The sequence below is a fragment of the Carassius auratus genome, chromosome 34 (assembly GCF_003368295.1).
Source record: "Carassius auratus strain Wakin chromosome 34, ASM336829v1, whole genome shotgun sequence".
Classification (NCBI taxonomy): Eukaryota; Metazoa; Chordata; class Actinopteri; order Cypriniformes; family Cyprinidae; genus Carassius; species Carassius auratus.
Window position 1 is genome coordinate 21,783,351 of NC_039276.1, and position 25,525 is coordinate 21,808,875.

The 25,525-nt window shown below is 38.0% G+C and overlaps 1 protein-coding gene across 2 annotated transcripts; it reads right to left on the reverse strand.

Moving 5' to 3' along the window:
- Positions 1–258: 258 nt before the first annotated feature.
- On the reverse strand, positions 259–23,518 carry itga6a (integrin, alpha 6a). 2 transcript variants are annotated; one of them, XM_026218627.1, is made up of 26 exons: positions 23,238–23,518; positions 15,095–15,222; positions 14,818–14,897; positions 14,426–14,687; positions 13,344–13,475; positions 13,033–13,246; positions 12,739–12,932; positions 12,557–12,651; positions 11,950–12,077; positions 11,771–11,860; positions 11,622–11,683; positions 11,006–11,175; positions 6,590–6,733; positions 6,274–6,389; positions 5,846–6,005; positions 5,540–5,623; positions 5,383–5,462; positions 5,187–5,264; positions 4,148–4,250; positions 3,887–4,063; positions 3,664–3,765; positions 3,454–3,564; positions 3,265–3,363; positions 3,039–3,164; positions 1,329–1,444; positions 883–1,046 (listed from the first exon to the last, which is right to left on the reverse strand). In XM_026218627.1, the coding sequence occupies exons 1-25, from the start codon at positions 23,402–23,404 to the stop codon at positions 1,343–1,345; spliced, it is 3,204 nt and encodes a 1,067-aa protein (XP_026074412.1). In that variant the 5' UTR covers positions 23,405–23,518; the 3' UTR covers positions 883–1,046; positions 1,329–1,342. The 2 variants fall into 2 exon arrangements, with proteins under 2 accessions (XP_026074411.1, XP_026074412.1); XM_026218626.1 differs by lacking the exon at positions 1,329–1,444 and having other exon boundaries at positions 259–1,046; positions 23,238–23,517.
- Positions 23,519–25,525: the final 2,007 nt, after the last annotated feature.

Below are 25,525 nucleotides of genomic sequence, written 5' to 3' on the forward strand. Positions count from 1 at the left end.
CATAGTGCAGTTTGGTGATGTGAAGAGTGAAACATCCTCAATGAAACACGTATAATAGTGCTTTACCAGTAGAGAAAACAGGAGAATCAGTGCCTGTGTGGCCAAAAACGCAGAAAAGAAAGAACCAGTGTGGACATCAGTACAAGGAGGAAAGATTTGATGACAGACAAAATCCTGATTCCCACTTCACTTCTTTTTCTTTGACTGGTAACTCAGGAGACCTTCATGCTGATAAATGTCGATAGACAGCAGATCTAATGAAAAATGAATGAATGCCCCTTTAATGGTAGTCTAACCAACAGATGTTAAAACATGATGATTAGCAGAGAAATGTGAGCATTCTAGATTTATGCAGATGTGTCATCATTTGAGGGTTTGTAGCACTGCTCCAGTTGCATAACTGGAATATGTCTGGGTCATACATCAACATTTCTTCAGTAGTAACTCATTGACTTGTTTATTTTTTCTCTCCTGACACTGCTCGCTTGAGCTTCATCTGACAGACCTCCAAACATTCAGTCTAACTTACAGTTACCTAAAGACATGAAACATAATCTTTGGGCAGTTCATGCACAGTGGGCATCTTAGTACAAAATAAATAAACTGCATTGTAAAATATTTACAAAGAAAATCGAGACAACGCAGTCTTGGCATCTCATGCAACTTTCAAAAAAATATACAAACTATTTTTAAGGATTGTATTGCAAAGGAAAAAGCCCAGAGATATCCAGGAGTCAGTCTTTACCCTTCAGTAATCAGAAACACGTGGATCTGTTAGGCATCGCATGTCTCTTCTCAACACTGGGCTTACAGCTCTGAAACCTTCACAACTAGAGATGCTTGATGGTGGAGAAATGTTCATAGCAAATGCAGAGACAGTCTCACGAGTAGCTCTCGTTCTCATCCCATGTGGTCATCCATTGCTTCTTCTCCAAGGGATCTAACATGTCCTTTCCATCTTTCACGAGACGTGTCTCCTTACGAATCCTCACCGCATGATATTTCGGAACGCTGTCCTCATATTTGGAGCGTTTGAAAAATCCACACTGACGGAGAAAGAACAGAAGCGCGTTAAACATCGTTCCAAGACTCGATTAAAAACTCAAATCTGCATTTATGTGCTTTGGAGAACACATGCTTGACAAAACAGAACACGTTAAAGCACATCCACTGACACGATACAAAACAAAACCGAGCTTCACATGGAAAGAGCGAAGCACGCTGTGCAGCATGAGACTTTATCTTCCTTCTGACGAAGCACAGGATGAGTTAGTGAGTTAGGCCACACGTCATGCAGACACCACTCTGCTGCAGCGAGCGTGTTTTACCCTGGAGAGGAGAGCTAGGCCTCAGTGGACTGTTTGTCCGAGGGCTGAGCGTGAATCTCCGCTTTGTGAAAAGCGGCATCGTACTCGTCCTTCTGGGCCCGCTTGAAGAAACCGCACTACAGAGGGGGCAAATTCAGGGGTCATTGCAAACATGATAAGGTTTGTGCTAAACAAATCTTTTCATCTGATTGATCCGCCGTACACAAAAAAGTATTTGGAGAGTAAATTAATTAAATACTCAAATGCTACAAGAGAATTTCACTGCACTCCTCATTTCTGCTCAGTGTCTGGAATCAGCTGGTATTTTGGTGATTTTAATGAATATATATATAGAGTTAATACTTAAAAGTATAAAAAAACATCTCTTAAGTGTACTTAGAGAGCACACTTTCATGACTTTTTTCAACAGACTTAAGTACACTTTTAAAATCAACTTTGAATAATATAATATTGTGTTGTGTGTTAAAGTAAATGTGTTGTGTACTTAAAAGTATTTAAAAAAACATCACTTAAGTGTACTTAGAGAGCACACTTTCATGACTGTTTTCAACACACTTAAGTACACTTTTAAAATCAACTTTGTATAATATAATCTTGTGTTGTGTGTTAAAGTAAACGTTTTGTGTACTTAAAAGTATATTAAAAAAACATCACTTAAGTGTACTTAGAGAGCACGCTTTCATGACTGTTTTCAACACACTTAAGTACACTTATAAAATCAACTTTGTATAATATAATATTGTGTTGTGTGTTAAAGTAAACGTGTTGTGTACTTAAAAGTATTTTAAAAAAACATCACTTAAGTGTACTTAAAGAGAGCACACTTTCATGACTGTTTTCAACACAAGTACACTTTTAAAATCGACTTTGAATAATATAATATTGTGTTGTGTGTTAACGTACACTTATTTTGACTAGAATACTAAATCCTATCCTACTTTATAATCATTTTAACTGTATTGTGGTATATATTCAATATTACATTTCAAAGTTAATACATTCTATGTACTAACTGCAACTTTATCATTACAAAATGTTTAATTATAAATATATTTAAGTACATAGAGTATATTTTAGTTTACCATAAATACTTCTCTGAACACTTGGCAGTTCACTGCCCAAAGAAATTAGAAATATGAAACTAAATATATACTGAAGTCCTACTTAAGTGGGTCAGAAAAGCATTTTAAAGTTCAGCGAATTGCATTTGATATAAATGTAAACTATTATAATAATAATGAAAAAATCCAACCGCAATTAAGTGTCCAAAAACATTTCCACCTGTTTGCACTTAAGTACATTCTTCATAACAGTTTTATATATATATACAAGGGATCCCTGTTAACTAAGAAATGGTCACAATGCTTTTATTTATTTTTAGTTGTAGTTTTTTTTAAACATTTAAAAAGTGTATCTGTGGTATCTCTCTTGAAAAAATATTTGACACGTTACTTTTTAAAAAATCATTTATTTATTTATTTATTATATTTAATGTTATTTCTTTCTTTTTTAGGTTTAGTGCAGTCTCCAAACTCTTTTTAGGGCCGTTAAAAGTGTAAACCAGGATAAATAAAGCTAGAAAATCAACAAATACTTAAATGAAATGAAAAAATGAATCGAAAAGTCCTTGAATATTTTTTAAGCAAACATATGGAGAATGCTATTGGGGTTTTGTTTGCTTTCCGTATGTGCATGTGAGTGTTTCATTACCTTCCAGAGTAACAGAACTAGAAGAGCCAGCATCAGAACTCCAGCTAAAACAGCCACCAGAATGATCCACCAGGGAATGCCTCCGAACGGAGTCACGGCCGTCTCCGGAAACACGGTCAGCCTCACCTGCCATCACATCTACAGTGACTCACACAGTATATCATGTCTACATGTTTGAATGCAACAGATTTTACTCTGTTACACTTGAATAGGAAACCGTTGTTACCTGGGTCTCAGGATTTTTAAGCACAATGTTCTTGGCAGAATCATCCAGACTTATGGAAGCTTTCACTATTATATCGAGGTAATTGTAGGACACAAAATCCTGTTTTAGAGAGAAGCACAAAACATGACACTTTAACAACCCAGGACGTTCTTTCATAGGAACAGAATAAGCTCTCTTTGTTGTCCTTACTTCGAGGAAAGTGGAGTTCCACAGGCGGGATTTTAAAACGACGAGCGCAGTGCTGTCCAAGCCCTGTAGAGGGCATTTGATCTCCACACATCTGGCATCTCCACTGCAAGACTACGAGGACAAATGAGACTCATTTCAAGAAGTTGTTTTTCGGTGCTGGCATTGCTAAAAAGTAAAGTTCACCACAAAATAATAACTCGATCTCATTACCAGAATCTTGTGCTTGCGTTTGTCCGGGACGGGGGCTGTTTTAACCCCCTCAGCTGGTTTCCATTCCTCTAGCTCACGCTTTCTCCTGGTTGATCTCGACTCCTAAAAGCGTCACAGTTGGGTTGTCCATGTTGTTATTTGGTTTCATCATCCTCATCAGACTCAGTGTGTCACAGCATGTGGGACAGCATTCATTCAGACTTAAACTCTGAGTATCTGATACCTCACTCAGTCGGAGAGGGTTGATCTCTGTCTCAGGTGAACAGGTGACTAACTGCAGGTCCCTGGTGTTGATCTTCATCAGATACAGCAGCCATTTCCCCACAGAGGTTTCTTTAGGCCACTGGATGTTCAGGGATGCAGTTCCAAAAGACTTCAGAGGCTTTCCCAAATTAATCACCTGCACAGAATAAAAAAGTAGAGTTAAAAAACAAAATACCTTAAGTGATATATAAAAAGGTATATGAATTATTTTAGCATTTACTCTGAATTCATATTCGACTAAGCTCCCGACTTCCTCCTCTGTCTTCATGGCGCTCATGCCTCTGACTTCACCTCCAAAATAGACCTGAGCAGGTTTGGCAACCCTGATACACAACAACAAGACACAGCCATCAGATACAACATCCTCGCTGACAAGACAGCACTAAATATAGATGCTTGTGAAAAAGAAATCCACTTAACTGTATTGAATGTGTATTTGTAGTTTATATAAAATCTTCAAACTATGTACATATATAAACTGTACTTGCAGAGAATATAATGTTAATGAAATAAAAGGAATTGTGTTTGTATTTAAAGAGTACACTTCCATGAATATTTTACACATTATGGACACTTTTAAAAAGTGCACTTTATAACAATATCAAATTAAAAGTACATTTTAAATCACTTTTAATACACACATACTTAATTGTAATGCTAACTTTAGTGCGTTATACAATAAGTGAATATATTCTAAATATACTAAATTGCAACTTCATTCCATGTTTTTAAGATAACAGAAAAAATGATGACAATACAAATAAATATGGACTCAAGTCCTACTTAAGTGGGTTAAAACATTCAAAAATTCAGCTAATTGAATTTAATATAATTGTAGGATTGAATGCTTCCAAAAACATTCAATTCACACTTAAGTATATTCTTATGGAGAATAATATTTTAGCAATAAGTACTGTAAAGTATGCTTAAGTGTACTTCTTTTGTCTTTCCTGTAAGTATGTGATGGCAGTGATACAGTACGTTAGTTTGAGGTTAAGTGCTTTACTCAAGAGGCGACAGCTGTATATTTATTTCAGTATTTCTATGGTTTCATGGTAAACCTTGCTTTACCATGAGATGACACTTAAATGCAAGACGCCAGCTTCACGCAGAATGTACTGCACAATAACTGATTATAATAGTGTAACTGGTGTAATATTACTGTAATATGTAATTAAAGTCAGAAAATGTATTCTTAATATCACAGCAGTGGTTTTCAATGGAGAGCATGCTTGCTTAAATAAAGTGATGATTCGTACCCTTGTACAGAAAGAAGGAGTTCAATCACCACTTTGGCTTTGGCCTTCACTTTGCCCAGACCTTCCTGTGAACTGGTCCTGTTTCAGAACAGACATTCATCATGCAATTAAAACAGGCTTGTGGTAGCATTTTAGTTCATGTATTAGTTCATATGCATGTTCAAAATCAATAGTGATTCTGAAATTTCAGACGTACGTTTCCAGCTGAAGGTCGATCTCCACCTCTTTGGTGTCGAGCGATATCTTGCCAGTGCTCAGTATGATGTAGAATGTTACCTACACATAAAAACCATTTGTATTAAAATGGCAATTCATAAATTAGAGTCGCATAGCATCTTTGAAGTATTACTGACCTCCGAATCCCTTTTAAAAGGATTTCCCAGCTCGCACTCTGCCAGGGAGCCATTCTGATTGGCAGCGCAGATCACATGTTTATCCTGCAGGACGACACGGGTTTGGTTACACAACATCATAGCATACAATATAGTTGGCTTTACGGATTGCTAGTCTCCTATTGAGAGGAAAATAGAGCTCATCGTAATAGAAAATTGAGAAATTTTGTTTACTGGATCCCTTACAAAACCAAATGACTCTAAAAACAACAAGATTTCATAGAAACATGGTGATGCAATTTAGACAAAGATTTGTGAGCCACTTACAGTAGTTCTCAGAGATCTGAATCCAGAGTACGAGAGAGATTCATCAAACTGCCCAATCAATCTGGCTTCATGAGCATCATCTCCATTTCTGTTCCTGACTGTGACCTCCAGAGCAAAGTCCTTCTGATCACTCAGAGAAATCACCGGCATCCCATTCTCCCTGAGAGATTGATTTGAACATTTAGAAACCTTGTATATTGATTATAAATTATATGCAATTTAGACTATGAGGCTATATAAAGACTTTTTAGTAGTAGTAATATATTTAAGATCACTAGTTATAGATGTGTTATTAATGCATAATTTATCACTTGCGATCAGCTCGTATATTAGCTGTTAATAGCAGGTGTCAACAGGGCTAAACCAGAGTGTGTGTTGGGTTTGTGTTGCATGCTCCTAGTAGTGTGTGATGTGTTTCGTATACACACAGCGGTAGAGGAGGAAACACGTCTTGTTTGGACTCTCTGTAGCAGAACCTGTACTGCAGCTGGAGGTTACTCTGACAGATGTTGTCTTTGCCACAACCCTCCTTCAGGAAGTTCACCTAAGCCAGGAAAGATGACAAATCAAACCTTTTTTACTAGTACTTAATTAATCAGCCGATACATATATATGTCTATACAAAATGTATTGTCAATTTTAAAGGCGACCAACCTGACCTTTTAAAGTTTACAGTTTAAGTTACATTCATTATGTTTACAGTAAAGGATCTAAAGATGTATTGACTGTCAGTTGTTGGTGTACCTCGGTGATGGTCTTGTTGGGCACAGTGGAGTCTAGTATTGGAGTTAGTTGTGGCAGAGAGCTGTGCCGTTTGCCTTTCGTAGCGCTCTGAATGGCCACAGACACCTCGATAGGAATCGCTCTGAGCTTATCCCTGATGCCTTCCTGAAACCAGCACATAGCAGATCCCACTCAGTCAACGTGTATTGAAATACAGAACGAAAGCTTAAACAGAGGCTGTTGGAATGTCATAATAACTCCAAAGTTCCTAATTCCAAAAGGAGAATTATAGGAATTGTAGATGTATGATAGCAATCACCAATAGCCACATATTTTGAAAGCATGCTGTAGATCGTACTATCAACAATAAATCCATGCATATGTTTCATTTGATGTCACATGATGTTTAATCAGAGTGTTATAATTCAAATGACAAACCTTTCTCTGGTGACATATGCAGAATCACTGAATCCACTTAAACCTTCCCCCTGCAAGCTCACTTTCATCTGTTTCTATATCTAAGTGCCACACCCACATCTCACAAGCCAATCAACAACAGATGAACAGGACCAAGTCCCCACCTTCCATGTTTTTTGTTTGTTTTTTTTGGTAACACTTTATTCAAAGGTTTCTGTCATGATCCGGTGAACTTCTGTTAAATCACCACCAGAGGTCATCATCCACGACACAGACTCTCACACTACACAGTAAATCCTGTTTGGTTTGTTTGGTTTTTTTGGTAACACTTTATTCAAAGGTTTCTGTCATGATCCGGTCACTGAACTTCTGTTAAATCACCACCAGAGGTCATCATCCACAACACAGACTCTCACACTACACAGTACATCCTGGACTACATTTCCCATGCTCCATTGCACCGATCACACACAGCTGCCATCAATTACACACACACAGCACAATCATCAGACACTCTTTACAAGCATTGGACTTCCTCTCACACACGGCAGAGTATTGTTCTGCGTATATCCCTCTCCTAGAGATAGCTGCATACAAAAGCCTTTCTGTGTTACTTCTCTTAGTCTTGTCTTAGTTTCTAGTTTTCATAGTCTTGTTTCAGTTTCTTGTTTTCACAGTTTTGTCTCTGTTTCTAGTTTTCTTAGTCTTGTTTAAGTTTAAGTCTTTTTCTTGCCTTTCCCTGTTAATCGTGTTTTGACCCTTTTGCTCTGTTTACTGGATTACCCCTCTTGCTTAGCCCTCTGGATATTGTTAGCTCATCAAGGACCCATGCTTGCCCTAGGATTACTCTTGTGTCTTGCCCCCTATATACCTGTTATGACCACGTCTCTGTCTAATAAAAGCTTGCACATGGATCCGCACGTCTCACAACTCATCAGCTCCATTATAAAGTCCTTTTTACATGTTACATGTACTTACTATTATAATAACAATTAATTGTGCATTACTACATGCAAGTAACACTAAGCCAAACCCTACTCCAAACCCTAACCATATTGTAAGTACACTGTAAAAAAAATTGCCGTTAAATAACAGTAATTTTCTGGCAGCAGGGGTGCCAGTAAAGTACTGTTAATTTACAGCTCTTAACCATTAATTTACCACTCTTATTTTTTAACAGTATTTTACCGTAAATTCTACCATGGAAATTAACTCCACTCCCACTGCTTCAAACAGTTCGAGTTTTTAAACTAGCATTCCTACGATGTTAGTACTATGAACTTATTTCATTTGAGTCCACTGAGAAGGAATATTTCTTACACTTAATGTGCAGTAATAAAGTAACTAAATACATGACTTTTACTCAAATCACTGCAGCTCATTGTCAGCTGTATTACACATGTATGTGCTGAAGTACTTAACACAGAGATCACCACTGTATCAGCGACTCCACATTTACTGCCTTTATATAAAGCAGCAGAAAATCAGAATTTGTGGCTCAACATTGACTGAAGCACCGGCTCTACTCTCCAGCACAATGGTGAACAACAAAACTACATTAAACTAAACGATCTCTCTTGTGCAAACACACATTAATACAGTCAAGTTCAGTATTTACTCTCATTATCAGTGTATGACTTTGCCTAATTTTTTTTCTATGGATGTTCACAAATATTTTAGTTAAATTAACTTATTTTTCATTTGGTAAATCTGACGTTTACATTTTACAGTATATTACTGTTTTTCCTTGACTTGAGGGCAAAAAACTGTAAAAAACACTTTTTTTGCTGGCAACCATTAATTTACGGCAAGAAACAGTAGAAAAACAGTTATTTACTGGCAGCAGGGGTGCCAGTAAATAACTGTTTTTCTACAGTTTGTTTCCTGTAAATTAATTACAGTTTATTACTGTTAAATTATGTTTCATTCTGTTTTTTCTTCATCTTAAATCTTTAACCCTTTAAACCCCACAAGAAAATCCTCAGTTTTAAATGAACACTTATAATGTGTGCACACTACAGAGTGTTAGAGTAACACTGAATCAGTGAAGTTAATGAGATTATTCGGTGATTAATTGATGATTGAGCATTAGTGATAAACACCTGCAGAATCACTGAAGGAAAGAGAAACAAAAGAACTACAAATGACTTCAGCCACAGCCTTAGATGAAATCAACTGAATAAAAGAATACATCAAATCTCTCAAGATCTGATTAAACAACTACTAAAACAGCTTCACCAGATTCACATTACTTACCAGACTGACTTTATTTCTGTCAGATGTCTACAGAAAAACTTATGGAGAGTTAAATAGGTTTAGGTGTTTTTTTCACTACCATGATGGAGATCAGTGTTTACTTTAGTTGGGCTCTTGAACGTGACTTTTCAACAACTAAGGTTTTTTTTTTTTTTTTTTTCATGCTGTAACAATGCGCCTTTGGAACCTGTTATAGCAAAACAAAAGTACACAGAAGAAAAAAAAATATGATATTGCTGTTAATAGATTGACAAGAACAAATACTATTGTTTCTGATCTAATCCTGTATCTCTTCTCTTATTGAATATTGATACTACAGCATGAGAAGGAACACTGCTGAGCCATAAGTTATGAAAGACTGTTAAGAAAATGTCACTCATAATAAATAAAAAAAAACCTTTGCTAAAATTTAGACAGAAATATCAAGAATCAGCGTATGAATCACAACAATGGTGACAATCCACAAAATAAATGAACAGATCAGTTCTGAACATCACAACACATGCTACTAAAACTTAAAACAAATGCAAAATTATAAGCACATAAGAATTCAAGAAAATAAGTGAACAATTCAGGGGCATAATTTATTCATGCCGCAATGCATGCTGGGAATCATGGATGAGTTTTATCCTGTGCTGGTACCCAGCATGCATTGCATCATGAACCTTTTGATTGTCACCATTGTTGAGATTCATATGCTGATTGTTGATTTCTCTCTTTGAGTGTTGTGGGGACTGCTGCCCGAAATACTTTTTAACTAAAACTAGTCGTTAAATCCATAAATACTGGTTATCACACTACTTTTCAATCTTACTAAATTGAAGTGTCATTCACTCAAATATTTCAACACCAAATTAATATTTGATTATTATAGCAACACTTTAAGTCAGTCTAGTAGATCATGCCTGTTAAAAACAACCATAATCATTTGACTATCAAAATTAATACTGCTGTAACAGATGCATCATAAAGATACAAATACAGCAATAAAACAAAATGTAAAGTGTACAAGTCAATGGTCAGGAGCCCAACTAAAGCAAACACTGATCTCCACAATGGTGATGCTAAACGAAACAGTAACATTATCATCTAAATCTCTTTAATTCTCAATAAGATCTTTTGATCTCTGTTCTCTGATCTGACAGAAATAAAGTCAGTCTGGTTAGTAATGTGTGAAGTTGGTGAAGCTGTTTGTTGATCGTTTAAATCTTCAGTTGATTTCACCTAAGGCTGTGGCTGAAGTCAGTTGTATTTCATGTGTTTGTCTTGTTATGTTTTTTTTTCTTCAGTGATTCTACTCATTAACAGCAGCTGTTGATCATTGTCTGAATTCACTCATTAGTTTTCATTCTCTCTGTTAGGTGGACTATATTAGTAAACTCATGTAGGGAATAGTGAATGAGGGAGTAGGGTGTGATTTGAAACACAGCCACTGAGTGTCGACTTTGAACGTTGTTAATTTACGATATATAGCAGCAGGCTACTTCTCGAAAACGATGAATATTACCCAGAATGCACTGTTTAAATGAAAAACAGTATTTTACTGTCGAAATTTGGCCGTTTTTTTACAGCGATTTTTAACAGTGTAGCCTACACATAGTTAATTAATATTACTTAAATGTATAATTACACTGTAACAAGCACACCTTGAAATAAAGTGTAAACTTTTTTTATGCTAACCAATGAAACCTGTATGTGCAGCGCAATATGGAAGAAAATGATGTTGCTACTTCTGTTTCATCACAAATTTAAAGCTGTATTTACTTGTAGTCTGAGTTTGGTCTTGTAACAGGCTCTCTTGTTCTGTCCTCGTAGCTCCAGAGAACCGGTCAACTGAAAGTCCTGATCCATCACACTCTTCTCTAGAAACACAACCCTGGATGGAAGACCCAGCTTCCTGCGGTACCACTCGGCCTCAAGTGTACAGGAGATGGCTGGCAGAAACAAACAAACAATCAACACATTTACAATGTGTGAGCTTCAGACATCAATACTTTTTTCTTTTATTAGTTCAGTAACATACCATCTACAATAGCATCTTGTCTGTCAGCATAAATAACACAGAATACATCTGGACTAAATCCTAAGCACTTTTCACATTGAGAACAATAAGTATAGAGATAACAGTAATGTTAACTATATTAGCATTTGCACTAACCGATGCTAGCCTTCTGTTTATTGTGAGCATATGCTGCTATAATGTTGTTGTTTGCTGCTTAAAACCCTCAAGCGCATTACAATCAGGTGGATTCTGATTGGCTGCCAATGTTGTACAGTTATTGTTATCATCCTCGGTGTGAACAGCCCTTTAGACTAAATAATACAAAAGTACAATAGATAATGATTGTATGTCAATATATAAGAGCATAAACAGACTTACTGAGTTTGGGGTTGTAGGTGGAGGGGTTTGCTTTATATGAGAAACACGCTTCTACAGTCAAGCTATGAAGGATGCAAGATTAAACACTCATTAATATTTCCCACATGTCTAGTTCATTTATGAGAGCTCTTGATTTGTAAGGATCTCACCAGACGCTGTTGCCACATGTTTTCTTCATCAAGTCAATCTCCTTTGGTGTCACCTTGATGTCTTTCTTGATGCTAATGACTGTTTTGGACCTGCACACAAGAGAGATGTTATATAGTGCTATAGCATCTCAAAACATCTTTAGGAAATGACTTTGACTTGAGAAGTGAGCTGTCAGCACCTGTATATGAAAACTGTGTTGGAGAGCGAGCCCACGGCGAGATCAGGGTACGAGTTCTGATCCAGGTCCATGTTTCCAGCCAGAGAATAGCCAAACATCTTAATATTGTGCTGTTTACCCTCCAGTATCTGCAAGATCAGCTCAGATGTCTTAGTGTTTGTAGACAAAGGTAAGGCTGTATTCGTGGTTTAATAACAAAGACTTAAAATATTTAAATAATAATAATAAAATACAATTTTATTTATTTATTTATTCATTTATTATCTTCAATATCCTGAAATATATACATACATACATTGAAGATAAGGGATTTGATATATGGTGTGTATAGTTCACAACAGAGTAACATCAGACAAAAACAAAGTAGAATCATGAGCAAATTAGATTTTGATATATAATAAAATGTATCTATTTTTTCGCCAATGTTTTATGCTTAAAATGGAAAAGCTTTTAAAGAGGATAACACTAGAAAATGAGTCTCCTAGTGCCATTTATTCCTTTCAGTTCCACCAATATTTGATCCGAGTAATTTCTCACTGACATGTTCCATTAAAACTGCAGACAGAAGAGAAAACGTGACAGAGACAGACAGTGGAGAGTGTCTAACCTGAGCCGGTGTGGTATTGATGCCGTCAGCAGATCCGTGGTAGATGTAGACGCTACCAAACCCTGAGTCTGCGTAAGGAGCACCTACTGCGATATCTGAGACACAAGCGGGAAGAATGTGAAATAACCTGAACAGGTTATTATTTTGCATCCAAAGCTAACCAAACAACTCCTGCATTTAACCTTCAAAAGAATCCAGATTAATGTCTCCAATGTTCTCCACAGCCAGTCCGAACATGGAGTCTTTTGTTCCATTCAGGCGAGTAGGAGCGACGTCCTTCCACTTTCCAGCTTTATTGATGTAAACATACACGGCTCCACCCACTTCCTCATCTCTCTGGAAGAACTGAGGAGCACCAACCACAACGTCCTGCCAGCTGGAGGGACAATCAACACAGTTCAGCTGGCCATTCACAATCCACTCACTCAGTTTCAGAAGTTACTTTATTATTATTCAACAGATCTTGTGTCGCCTACCCATCTCCATTCAGGTCCACCACAGCGACGTCATATCCAAAGGAGGATGCGAGTCCTGGTCCTTGCAGAACGTGTTCAGGTGTGAGCGTGGTGGACACTTCGCCCTCCTTCCGCAGAAACACCACTGCTCCGCTGTGATTGGCTCGCGGCGCTCCTGACACTATGATGAGTTTGCCTTTCTTCGTGATACTGTGGCCGGAATCTAACGAGAATCCTGTACATATGCGAGATTCAGTGTCACTTCAAAATACAATTACTGACCACAGCACACACAAACACGGATGTACTGTACATGGTTGTCATGTTCTCACCTAAGTAGCTGTTGGCTGGTACTGGCACGAGATTCGGATCCAGCCGGTTTTCATCCCCAACCTCATAAGGACCGTCATCAAACAAGCCCATTTCCAGCAGAGTGTTGTTCTTCTGCTCAACACGCACTATACCTAGAGAAGGGATGTGATGGGGTGAGTGCTAAACAACAAGAATTTGCTGATACAGGAAAACAAAAGACTGAATGGTTATTAAAAATGTGTGTTTTATGTATGCAAACCCATGTGTAAAAGAAGTGTGGTTAATTTGAAATCATTATTTTTAATAATATACAGAGTTCTGGCACGAAACTCTGATAGCAATCCAATAGGTCTAACTCAATCTGACGTAATGACATCATTATCACATGGCACAGCTGATTGGTTCTCTCCTGAATCAGTAGCCAATGAGCTCGCTGCTCAACATTCAAATATATGACTAGAGCTTGCTGTGTCTGTGCAGCTTGTTTCAGAAGCCCTCCACCTTCCCCAGCTCCACCTGTATGGATCTACTACGAGGTGAATCATGAATGCTATGGGGTTATTTCATGTATGTTATATTTGCAGCAGCAATATTTCTTACATGCTGCAGTTGCAGTGCTCCTCCTCACCAGTGGGGGTCACAATGCATATAAAACATGTAAGTTAAAACACTGGCTATTTTTTATGGATCAGTCCATCATAATAAATAAATGATAGCAGTATGATGTATCTGTGAGGTAACACCTTGCCAAAGGTCAAAACAGTGACCTGTGAGTCACTTCTGCTGTGGTCTCAATCTTAGATGACACACCCGGACCACACACAGTCCATCTGATGCAGATTCTGCTTCTTTTTTTACATTTTCTGTTAAATAACCTGTACCTTTTAACTTTAAAATTGAAAAAAATTGTGTTTTTAGCTATTAGTGTTTCGTAAATGAACCAGAACGAACAGTCAAAAGTCTGGCCATGTGACATTACTTACAGTCTTCAATACCTTACTGTTACAACAGAATCTTATCCAGTGCATATGTGTGTGTATTTGTGTGTGTGTTCATGCAAAGCATACTGCATTTAATCTTTTGCATCAAATGTCTTTTCTACCTTTCCAATTGTACGCGCCTGGTGCTCCAAAGATGACATAGTGGAAGTCTTTAGTGAAGGTGGCAGCCAAGCCCTGCTGACAGGACCCGAATCTTTCGTGACCCCTGGTGCGACCGTCGCAGAATTTCCAGTTCCCCCCATCCTCGTCTGACTGGCTGTCGATGCTCAGGTCCTGACTGAGCATGTAGCAGCGTCCCGTGATGTCCCGCGCCTCTTGAGGTGTATTGGGGAACAACAGACGCTGGTAGCGATGAGCACATGTCTGAGACAGAAATAAAAAAACTAGAGTTGTGTGCCGATACTGTACAGAGTCAGACATTGTTTAATAAATAATACAAGTTATGATAATGTAACTGGATGTCAGGTAATTGGTAACTATGCTCTTGACGTACCACAATCTTGCCTCCAGGTCCTTGACTCTGAACAGTTACACCCATCCACTGGTTCTCCTTATTCTCCACATGAGCATCAACTGTGAGAGCCACCATGAACAGAAACCAAGGCATGATTAATTCAAGATCTATCTATCAGAGACTCCTACTACTGCTTACTCAATGTGCATCAGTACCAATAAAAGTACCGGTAGACATCTACTGTACATGCCTGGCTTTACATCTCATGTGATATTGTTACATCTCTGGTACAAATAACTTTAGTTTTTCTGCGCACCATCATTGTCGAAGTCCACTCGAGTGCAGTCATCAGGATGGGTGGTGATGTCACAGCTGTACAGCCCACCCGTGATGTTTGCTCCCTGATTGGATAAAGCCCTGGCTCTGGGAGCACCAATCAGCAATCTGTGCAAAGAAATAAATCATTTTTTTTTTCAGCAAACATAAAAAAAAGAGTATTTGAGTGTGATTCATTTGCAAAAAATAAAAACAATTCCATTTGATTAGGTGCTATAGTTATTATTATTATTCAAATTTCTGTAATATCATTATAATTAATTATTTTGGCCATGATAATTATCTATTGAAAATCTGATGCTGTAGCAGCCTTAACTGGAATCATTTGTGAGCATTAAGCCATGGTCACACTTTGAATACACAACATTTCTAAGGATTCTGCAATGGCTTTAAAGTCAAAGTCAAGTCCATCGGTGACAGAATGGAGAAAAAAAACCTTGGGAGAAACCAGGCTCTGACCAGACTTAACCAGTAGTTTAATTCCAGGCTGCAGCAAAGTCAGATAGTGCAGAAGAATCATCTGTTTCCTGTGGTCTTGTCCTGGTGGTCATCTGAGACAAGGTCTTTACAGGGGATCTGTATCTGGGGCTTTAATGCAAAGCTGCAATTCTGCAGATTAATTCGGCTAAGAAGATATACAGCGTCAAACTTCTGTTGGTCAGACATCTTCACGTGATATGAATTTGCAGGTAACTTTGGAATGCAGTAAAATTCACATGACCACCTCCTTTAGTTGAGTTTCTCATTAGTACATTAGATAACACTTTATTTTAAGGTGTCCTTGTTACACGTTACATGTACTAACTATTCTAATAACAATTAATTATGCATATTGACATGCAAGTAACCCTAATCCTAACCCTAACCATATAGTGCATGTAGTTAATTCATATTACTCATATTACTTATGACACCTTAAAATAAAGTGTAACCACACTTTAATTTACAGTCCTGTTCCATATGTACATACAATCTATTTATTATAGTTATTACAATAACCCTGAACCTAAACCAAAACCTAACCTTAACCCATGTAGTTACCTTATTTTACCCAGGACTTTCTTAGGTGCTTCCTTTATGGAAGATCACGTACTGTAAAATAAAGTGTAGCCAGTTTCTCTCATGAGGAGCACTATTTGCTACCATAGACTATTTTGGAACAGAGCCACAGATTGGTAGCAAGACTAAACACAGGAAAAAACCCTGTAATTATGATGTGATCATCAGTCTTCTGTGTGTCTTTCTGATTAAGAGGATCTGACAGATTATTTCATCAGCGGGTGTCTTCCTGTTTCCAACACCCATCAGCCAGCTGCAGCAAATCAATTATTGACACGAACACTGCTGTCATCACACCAGAACAGAACACACACACAAACGTGCAGATTTGGGGCGAAGACCCAATCATGTGTCTTTTCTGAATCAACACTGAAAAGATTTTAACATGAGATGCTGATAAATGAAGTGTTTCTGAGATCATGCAAGTGATGTTGCACGTAATATGACTGCTTATCAAAGCATAAATAGTGCTTGTGAAGTCTGAAAAAAGAGCAAAAAAATAAAAACTGAATACACATTAAATCAATAACTGACTCACCCAAATATCAGCATTTTATCACACTGCATAAATAAACCTAATGCGTAACCAATCCCTTTTTCCCACAATTCATCCCAGACACTCCTTTCCTGAGAGAAGGAAAATTATTTCACTGCCTACTACCACGACTATACAGATTAGATTTTTTCAGTGAACGGTCAGATATAAGTCAGCATGACATTGAGGCACACAGCGGCAGATTGCTTAGCTTCACACACAGCGGTTCACAACAGCTGACTCAGCAACTCTTATTCTGATGAAACACTTCCAGAACATTCGTCTTAATTGACAACGCTTATGAATCAACTCTTCTGGGCACTTCGGTAAATTAAAAAAAAGTAATACTTGGCTCTGTCAGACTTACAGTCGACACAAGGAACATACTATGAGGCTAACGATGAAAGAAATAACGAAACAGGCAGCATTCTGTGTGTGAGTGAGCATGTGTGTGTGAGTCTGACTACTATATTAGAGACAAATTATATATATGGAGCTGGTTATTTAATCTCAAATGCATTCGTTTATAAACATTAAAAACACTAAAAAGTGTTTAGAGGTCATAACACAATACTGTGCAAGAAACCATGCTAGAAATCAGTCTTTATTAATCAATAATCTGCCCCTGTAATTATAATATGTGCGAAAAGGAATAAAAGATTTTGGTGTTTTACTGACACATGGTCATTTCGGCTGGAAACCCCAGTGAACTGTATGTACAGTGTTTAATCAGGATAGCACCAGCTTAATGTTTGTGGTGTTTTGCAAAAATTTAGAGACTGTTTGAGTAAAGGCGCATGAAATATTGAACAGACCATTTATTTTATTAGCTTTCTTGAGCTTACATGTGAGTCTTACTATGATAAAACATTACAGCAAATAGCTGGAGTCCATTCCCATGGAGATGGGGCATGCAGGTGGACTGTAGGATTTGGAAAGCTCCAGGACCACAGCACCCCTCAATCATGGTTGGGAAATTCAACACATATCTGATGGACAACACTAGGAATGGCATGCCAGAGCTGGAGTTTGCTCTCTCTCTACATGGGAAACAGGCCAGCCATTATGGTGTTGAGAGGTTTCACCCAGTGCCCCTTAATCTACTTTCCATGGTGAGTCTATTCAGATCAGCATGTAGACCACCAGTGGCTTACTATACTGGGACACTCCACCATACAGACCAATGAAATGTTTCATTGTTATCACTGGATAATAGGCATTGCCATATATTTCTTGATGCCTTGGGTGGTTATTGGACTGAGAGACAAATCATTAAAGTTGTGGAGAATGTGGCCAGTCAACCTGACACTCGCCGTTTCCAACCAACATAAGGAAGGACAAAAGATCTCATTAGAGAAATGATGGGAAAACAGCATTTAACTCAAAAAGCCACAGAATGTTGCCCTGTCTTATTTTCAGGCTTGAAAGGCAGTTCATTGTTCTTGAACAATTTGAGTTTGATTAGTCTAAGCATGCCATTGTTGACAGTAAGAGGGTTTATTTAATCAGGGTCACCAGGTTTATAGTCTAACTGTGCAAAATTACTTCTCGAAAGCTATGTGCAGAGTGCATATCTATGATTATCTTTACTCAATCACCCAATTTATTTTGTTTAAAGAAAATACATACTTACAGAGCCCCACATAATGACATGCAGGAAAAAAATAGTACGCTAAAATGTGCGCACGATTTACTAATTCGTTCCCTCAATGTACTAAAACGTGCACACGATTACTATTGCGTTCCCTCGATTTGCTAAATTGTGCGCACGATTTACTAATTCGTTCCCTCAATGTACTAAAACGTGCACACGATTACTATTGCGTTCCCTCGATTTGCTAAATTGTGCGCACGATTTACTAATTCGTTCCCTCAATGTACTAAAACGTGCACACGATTACTATTGCGTTCCCTCGATTTGCTAAATTGTGCGCACGATTTACTAATTCGTTCCCTCAATGTACTAAAACGTGCACACGATTACTATTGCGTTCCCTCGATTTGCTAAATTGTGCGCACGATTTACTAATTCGTTCCCTCAATGTACTAAAACGTGCACACGATTACTATTGCGTTCCCTCGATTTGCTAAATTGTGCGCACGATTTACTAATTCGTTCCCTCAATGTACTAAAGCGTGCACACGATTACTATTGCGTTCCCTCGATTTGCTAAATTGTGCGCACGATTTACTAATTCGTTCCCTCAATGTACTAAAACGTGCTTACGATTACTATTGCGTTCCCTCGATTTGCTAAATTGTGCACACGATTTACTAATTCGTTCCCTCAATGTACTAAAACGTGCACACAATTACTATTGCGTTCCCTCGATTTGCTAAATTGTGCGCACGATTTACTAATTCGTTCCCTCAATGTACTAAAACATGCACACGATTACTATTGTGTTCCCTCGATTTGCTAAATTGTGCACACGATTAAGCAAATCAAGGGAACGAATTAATAAATTGTGCACACAATTTATAATTTGAGTGAACGAAATAGTAAATCGAGGGAACGCAATAGTAATCGTGTGCATGTTTTAGTACATTGAGGGAACGAATTAGTAAATCGTGCACACAATTTAGCGTACTATTTTTTCCTGCATGTGCGGGCCTCCGTACATACTAATTCCAATTCAAATGACATGATACATAAATTCATGCAGTTGTTAAACAAGGCATGTATTAATGCAATGCACATTATTAAATATAAACATTCTTCTTTTTTTTTTTTTTTTTTTTTTATTTGACCTAACTTCTGTTTGAGTTCACATAGATAGACAAACCACATCAATTATAATATAAAAGAGTGCACTGACAGCAGCCAGTGTGTGTGTTTTTACTCTTTATACCCACAGCTGGCTGCAACCTGTCACTTACACACTGTACAGTCGCTTCATCTCTGCAGGAAAAACGTTTCTGCTACTAAACCTGCTTAACGATTTACAATTAACACTCCATTGTGGATGAAGAGTTTGACCAAAGTCTTTTACAGCAAGCACAGTATTCAAAAAAAACATATCACAGTAATGTCATATATCTGAATATAGTTATCTTTGCTGGACATTCAACCCTAGATAGTAATTTCCTTCTTTAAATACTACTTCATGGTATGAGTCAGTTTTGGCATCAGTGTAAAAACAGATTGAAATGATTCAACCGATTGAAAAAAAAATCATTTTTTTAAACCGTGTCATGGATATACTGCAGTAGAATCTCTCCCAGCTGTCACGTTTCTACAGTCTCACTGTAAATATATTCATTCCGCACACTTTTATCCAGTGATTCAGCTAATACCTGTTTCCGACTGCTGCTTCGTCACTGAAGGAGAGAAACGACCACACTCATCTGTCTCTGCTCATCACTTTAGTCATGCAGACCTTCCCATCTTTCCTTTAAAAAATATACCACAGCCATAACCTTTCACTAGTTCTGTTACACAGCCCAAAAGCATCCGTGCCAAAGCTGCAGCAGCTGCTGTGTGTCTCAAACACTGCTCATCTAGAAATGTGTGTTTGTTCATCAGGATCCAGCAGTGCAGTCGCTGCAGTTGTCTGAGATGAGCTACACTGACAAAGCTCGATTGTGCCAGGCTTCTTGTGTTGGGTTTTGCTCTGGTTGTGTCAGGTTAAATTGGATTGTCTTGTAAGATGTTACATGTGGGTTGTATTATGTTGGGTTGTTTGTGTTCATGTTTGGGGTTTGATGTAATTGTATACAGTAGGGATGGGTCACTATACTTAATTAATTGGCTAGGCAACACCTGCATGATATTTAATGCAATATAATGGCTGTAGTATCTTACCTGATCTTTCACACTTATTTTGGACATGTTTGTTGCAGATGAGACACATGCATCAGCTAGTCACTTCTGAAGTGATCACTTCTCATTGAAGTGTATTATAAGTCAAAACTGAAGCTGAAGTTCAGTCTGCACTTGATTTTCCTAATTGTATGTGTACAGTACATTTCCCCATTCTTGAATAGACTGCATGCATGCAGGTGTCTTACAGTTGGAGACTAACTAGCATCCCATCAAATGCATTACATAAGCTACAGATGGTGTTTGTATTATGCAAAAATCAGTTTCAAATACATAAATTAAAAGACATAGCCTTTTGCAGTTTGATTTTCATTTCAGTGCAAACACAACTAAAAAGCAGAAATCTGTAGAGCAGTGTAAACCATGAAACAGTTGCATACTGTTACAAAAATAAAAAATCACTACAATCTCTAGGGCTAAAAATCTTCACACACCTGAGGAGACCAACACATTCACAAAAAAAGAAATGAAAAGAAAGAAAAGAAAAGGGGCCTCTAGCGATCTACCTCTCGAGTTACATGAGCACAGATGGCCTGATGTGTCCTGTTCCAGTGTAAACAGATGCCAACCTGTTCATCCACCTCTCTGGATACTCACAGCATCAGAGACACTGGGGAAGTCGTGGCCTAGTGGTTAGAGTGTTTGACTCCTTACCCTAAGGTTGTGGGTTTGAGTATCGGCAATACCATGACTGATGTGCCCTTGAGCAAGACACTGAACCCCCAACTGCTCCCTGGGTGCCGCAGCATAAATGACTGCCCAATGCTGTGTGTGTGTGTGTGTGTATGTGTGTATGTGTGTGTGTGTGTGCGTGTTCACTTTGAATCGGTTAAATCAGAGCATGGATTCTGAGTATGCGTCACCATACTTGGCTGTCATGACACTTTACATGTTTTGTTTCTCGGGAATCGTGGATTATAAGAGTCGATGAGCAGAGGTTGCTTACACACCACAGGAAGTTATAAGAAAGGCAGGAAGGAAGACTTGTGTGGCACACTAAATTGTACTTGTATGGCATCTGCCAGGACTCCAAAAGATACACTTAAACAAATGCTTGAATAAGATCTGCTTTGACTCAGAAACAGAAATGCACACATATTGCTACAGCTGATAGTTCTCAGTACAGTGTATCAGATACTGCTTTCACTCTGGAAATGACCTGTGTGAACCATTGGTAATGCATCCAAAGATTGAGCACCAGCATATACTGGTTTGTATGCATTATTCACACAATCAACTAAATCCACACGAGACTGGAGATAAATATGAAAAGGCCTAGACATTTACATCAACAGGAAAGACAGAGGGACAAGCCTGGTGGTCACAGGTGTTACACACTTTCATGGCAGCGTAGATGCTGTAAACAGGTGTCTTTAACCACACACACACACACACACACACACGAGAAAACTCACACTTGTTCATTTCACACAACTGTTTAAACACTGTTAAATGCCTGTGTGTTCTATTTAACCAGTGACCCTCCACACACACACAAACACACACACACACACTAAGTAAATCATTCAGCCTATTCGTTAAATGCAAATCTCAAATCATTTCAGCCATGCAGACAAATGTGCAAAGCAGCACATGATTTCTTCCATCTTAACTTTTTTTAACTGCTTTTTACAAGGGGGCCAAATTGTAAAGTAAAGTTTTTTAGTTAACATGTCTTCACTAAACTGTGTTTACTGTGTTTTGAATGTCTTTACGCTTGAAACTTGTCCTAAAAGGAGCCCTAAGTTAATTTGTTAGTGCCCTATCCTGACAGATGTTTTACAGCCTTAGACCATAGCATCTCACCCTTAATTAAACAGATCTGAGAGACAGGGTAAAAAAAAAAAAAAAAAAAAAAATTTTGGACAAGGACAAGTTTGTACGCATAAAGGCATCATTGCTTCCCTTAAGAACTTTTGCCATCCATTAAGCCTTTCCATTACACAATTTCTTCTTAATCTTATTATTATTATTATTATTGAAAAAGGTGGAAGGTTGTTCATTGGAAAAGGGTTGCTCCGATTATTAAATGTTTTCATACTAAGAAAAAAAAGGTGCTTTTAAGAACTGCTTTTTGAAAGGTTCTTTGAGGAACCCAAAATGGTTCTTCTGTGGCATTAATATGGTCTACAAAAAACCCATATAATTAACTCAAGAGCCAAATTCAGCAAAAAATAAAAATAAAAATAAATAAATAAATAAATAAAAATAAAACTTTATAATATGGATTCTTTGCTGATTATATAACCACCGAAGAACATTTAAATTTAAGATCAGACTTTACGATATTGCTCTTTGAATTCTTTGAGTGTGAAAGCCATTGTCCCCTGGAGACTTGTCGCATCACGTTGTGTATTGTGAAGTTGTCAGTAAGTAAGCAGAAGCCCTTCCAGCAGCATGCCTTCCCCCACACGACGATTAATGAGGAGCTGAGCACCATACGATCACTAACAGTCCACCATTAAAAAAAAAAAAGGTTTCTTTCTTTACGAAATATTGGACTATTAGAAGCATCGTTTCATGTTCTTATAGAGGAGGTAACGTTAGAAGTAACACAACTGTTTAAAAATGAACGGGGCACAGGTGCAGGATGAACGGAAGATGAAGGAGATCTGGTGCTCCTACACAACGCATCTGCTCAGACTCCAGTGATCAGTCAGTGATCACGATTAATCACAACGATATTCAGTAACCGATTCTACTCACATTCTCTTATCGTGCGGCTGGAGCTGCCGGTGCAAGGCGAGAGAGAATCCGAAGAGACTGCCCGGTTCACCGTTCTTCCTTAGGACGTCTCGCGTGTCCAGGTTAAATGCACTTGTAGAAGTCCATATGAGCAATGATAAAATGCACAGGTTCAGAGTCAGCCCCATTGCCTGTTATTAAAATGGTTGTATGAATATAGCCCTTGTGTGCGGTAGAGTCCGCTGCTCTGAGAGGACAGCAGTCGTGGTCAGCACTGCACTGCGCTCGATGAGAGAGAGAGAGAGAGAGAGAGAGAGAGGGAGGGAGGGAGAGAGCTGTCCCCTCAGAGCTCTGCGTCACTACTGAGAGATGGGTGAGTCTCGCCCGGTCTCACCCCATCCACTCACGGCTGTGATTTATGAACACTGTGTCTTCAGGGTGCTTGAATTTATTGTCAAAGTTAATATTCATAAGTGAAATCTGTGCGCATACACATTCTGGGTATTCATTTAGATCTTGAAAATGTAATTACATTTTTTGATAATTAAATTATGTAATTAAAAATACAATATACTTAATGTTTTCATATCATTAAACTGTATTGTATAAATTCTCTGTGGTGTACAGCGGTGTTTGGTCACAGATCACTGTCTGCACTCAGACTGCAAACATTGTGCCCCTGCTCATCTGCATATCACTTATTGCAAGTTGATGTACATCATTAATCTTTGTCACTCATGTCAAAAACATTATATTGGATAATTACTCATTATTAATTACTAGAGTAGAATTGTGCATTGAGCACCCTTCTAAAAACTAAAATGACACTACAGCTTAGTGGACTTCACTGTCAAACTCTCAGAATGAGCATTACAATAACTTTTTACAAAAATATGATTTCTTTAACTGTAAGACTGGACTAAAGCTGCCATACAGTTATCGTTACAATTTCACCCATTCATTCATTTATGTGCAAGTGGCAATGTCTATGCGATCTGGGGCTAGTTGCATAAAATTAGCCTCTATGTTAAAATAATTTCTTGAGAACTAGTCTGAGCAACTTACTAATCTACACTTTTTGTAACCAATTGGAGATGGGAACCATTTTAAACAATTCAGTTCGATTTGGTGAACTGGTTCAAGAAGATCCGGTTACATTGAATGATTCATTCGCGAACCGAAAATCACTACACTGCAGTGTTTTGAACTCTCTCACACAGACACGGAAGAGAAGACAATGCTGAATAAAGTCGTAGTTTTTGCTATTTTTGGACTAAAATGTATGTTCAATGCTTCAACAAATTCTAACTGACCCTCTGATGTCACATGGACTACTTTGATTATGTTTTTCTTACCTTTCTGGACATGGACAGTAGACCGTACACACAGCTTCAATGGAGGGACTGAGAGCTCTCGGAGTAAATCTAAAATATCTTAAACTGTGTTACGAAGATGAACGACAGGTCTCACAGGTTTGGAACGACATGAGGGTGAGTTATTAATGACATAATTTTGATTTTTGGGTGAACTAACCCTTTAAATGCAACCATCCCCAAGTCATTGTCTATAGAACTTGAGTGGCCCTTTTCCAAATGGCACACTATGCACTTGCAGCCTGCAGACTTGCAGTTTCTGCTGTATATGGATACAAGAGAAGTCCTTAAGGCTATAGGGCATCCCATTCTTCATTTTAGTTTTGAGAAAGTTGCTCATGAGTTAAATTTTGTGCCCTCAATGTGCAACTCTCCCAAGCCCAAACTGAAGCAGTGTCTCTAATTGATAGTCAAAGCAGCATTACATCACTAAAGTTTGCAGTTGGAGGAAGACTGAAAAGGCTTAAAGTGCAATTTGGGACAGGACCTATTTGTCATTATGCTACCAAAGTGTGGACCTGGAGGAGGAAAAGAAGGGCTAATGTTAACATTTTGGACAAGGCCAGTTTATTATATTGGTATACAGGTAAATCATCAGTATCGTTCTACTTTTTCATGACTTAAATCTCTAAAACCTGCACTTATAAATCTTAAAAATGTAAATGTACAATTTTAATAAAAAACAAAAACAATAAAAAGTTTTGTTGGTAGGCCCGACATGCACTACTGTGCATAGGCTACGCTACACAACAATCCTTTAATCTGTTATGTAAAATCTGTTTATGTCTTTTCTCTGATAGTAAATAAAGACAAATTGAGCTTACTATGCGACTGAAGGGCGCACTTGCGGTGGATACAGTCTAGTCGTCTAGTCTAATGAGAGCATTCTCGGTTTATTGCTTTGAGTTGTGGGCTTGCACTGTAGAGGGCTGTCTA

What these genes read in the sequence shown, in the direction of transcription:
- itga6a (XM_026218626.1), bottom strand. Translation starts at nt 23,404, where the DNA reads ATGGGGCTGACTCTGAACCTGTGCATTTTATCATTGCTCATATGGACT. An exon ending in TAATCTGGATTCTTTTGAAG is followed by an intron (nt 12,652 to 12,738) that starts GTTAAATGCAGG and finishes CTTGTGTCTCAG; the next exon opens with ATATCGCAGTAGGTGCTCCT. An exon ending in TAGTTCTGTTACTCTGGAAG is followed by an intron (nt 1,047 to 3,038) that starts GTAATGAAACAC and finishes TTTCTCCGTCAG; the next exon opens with TGTGGATTTTTCAAACGCTC.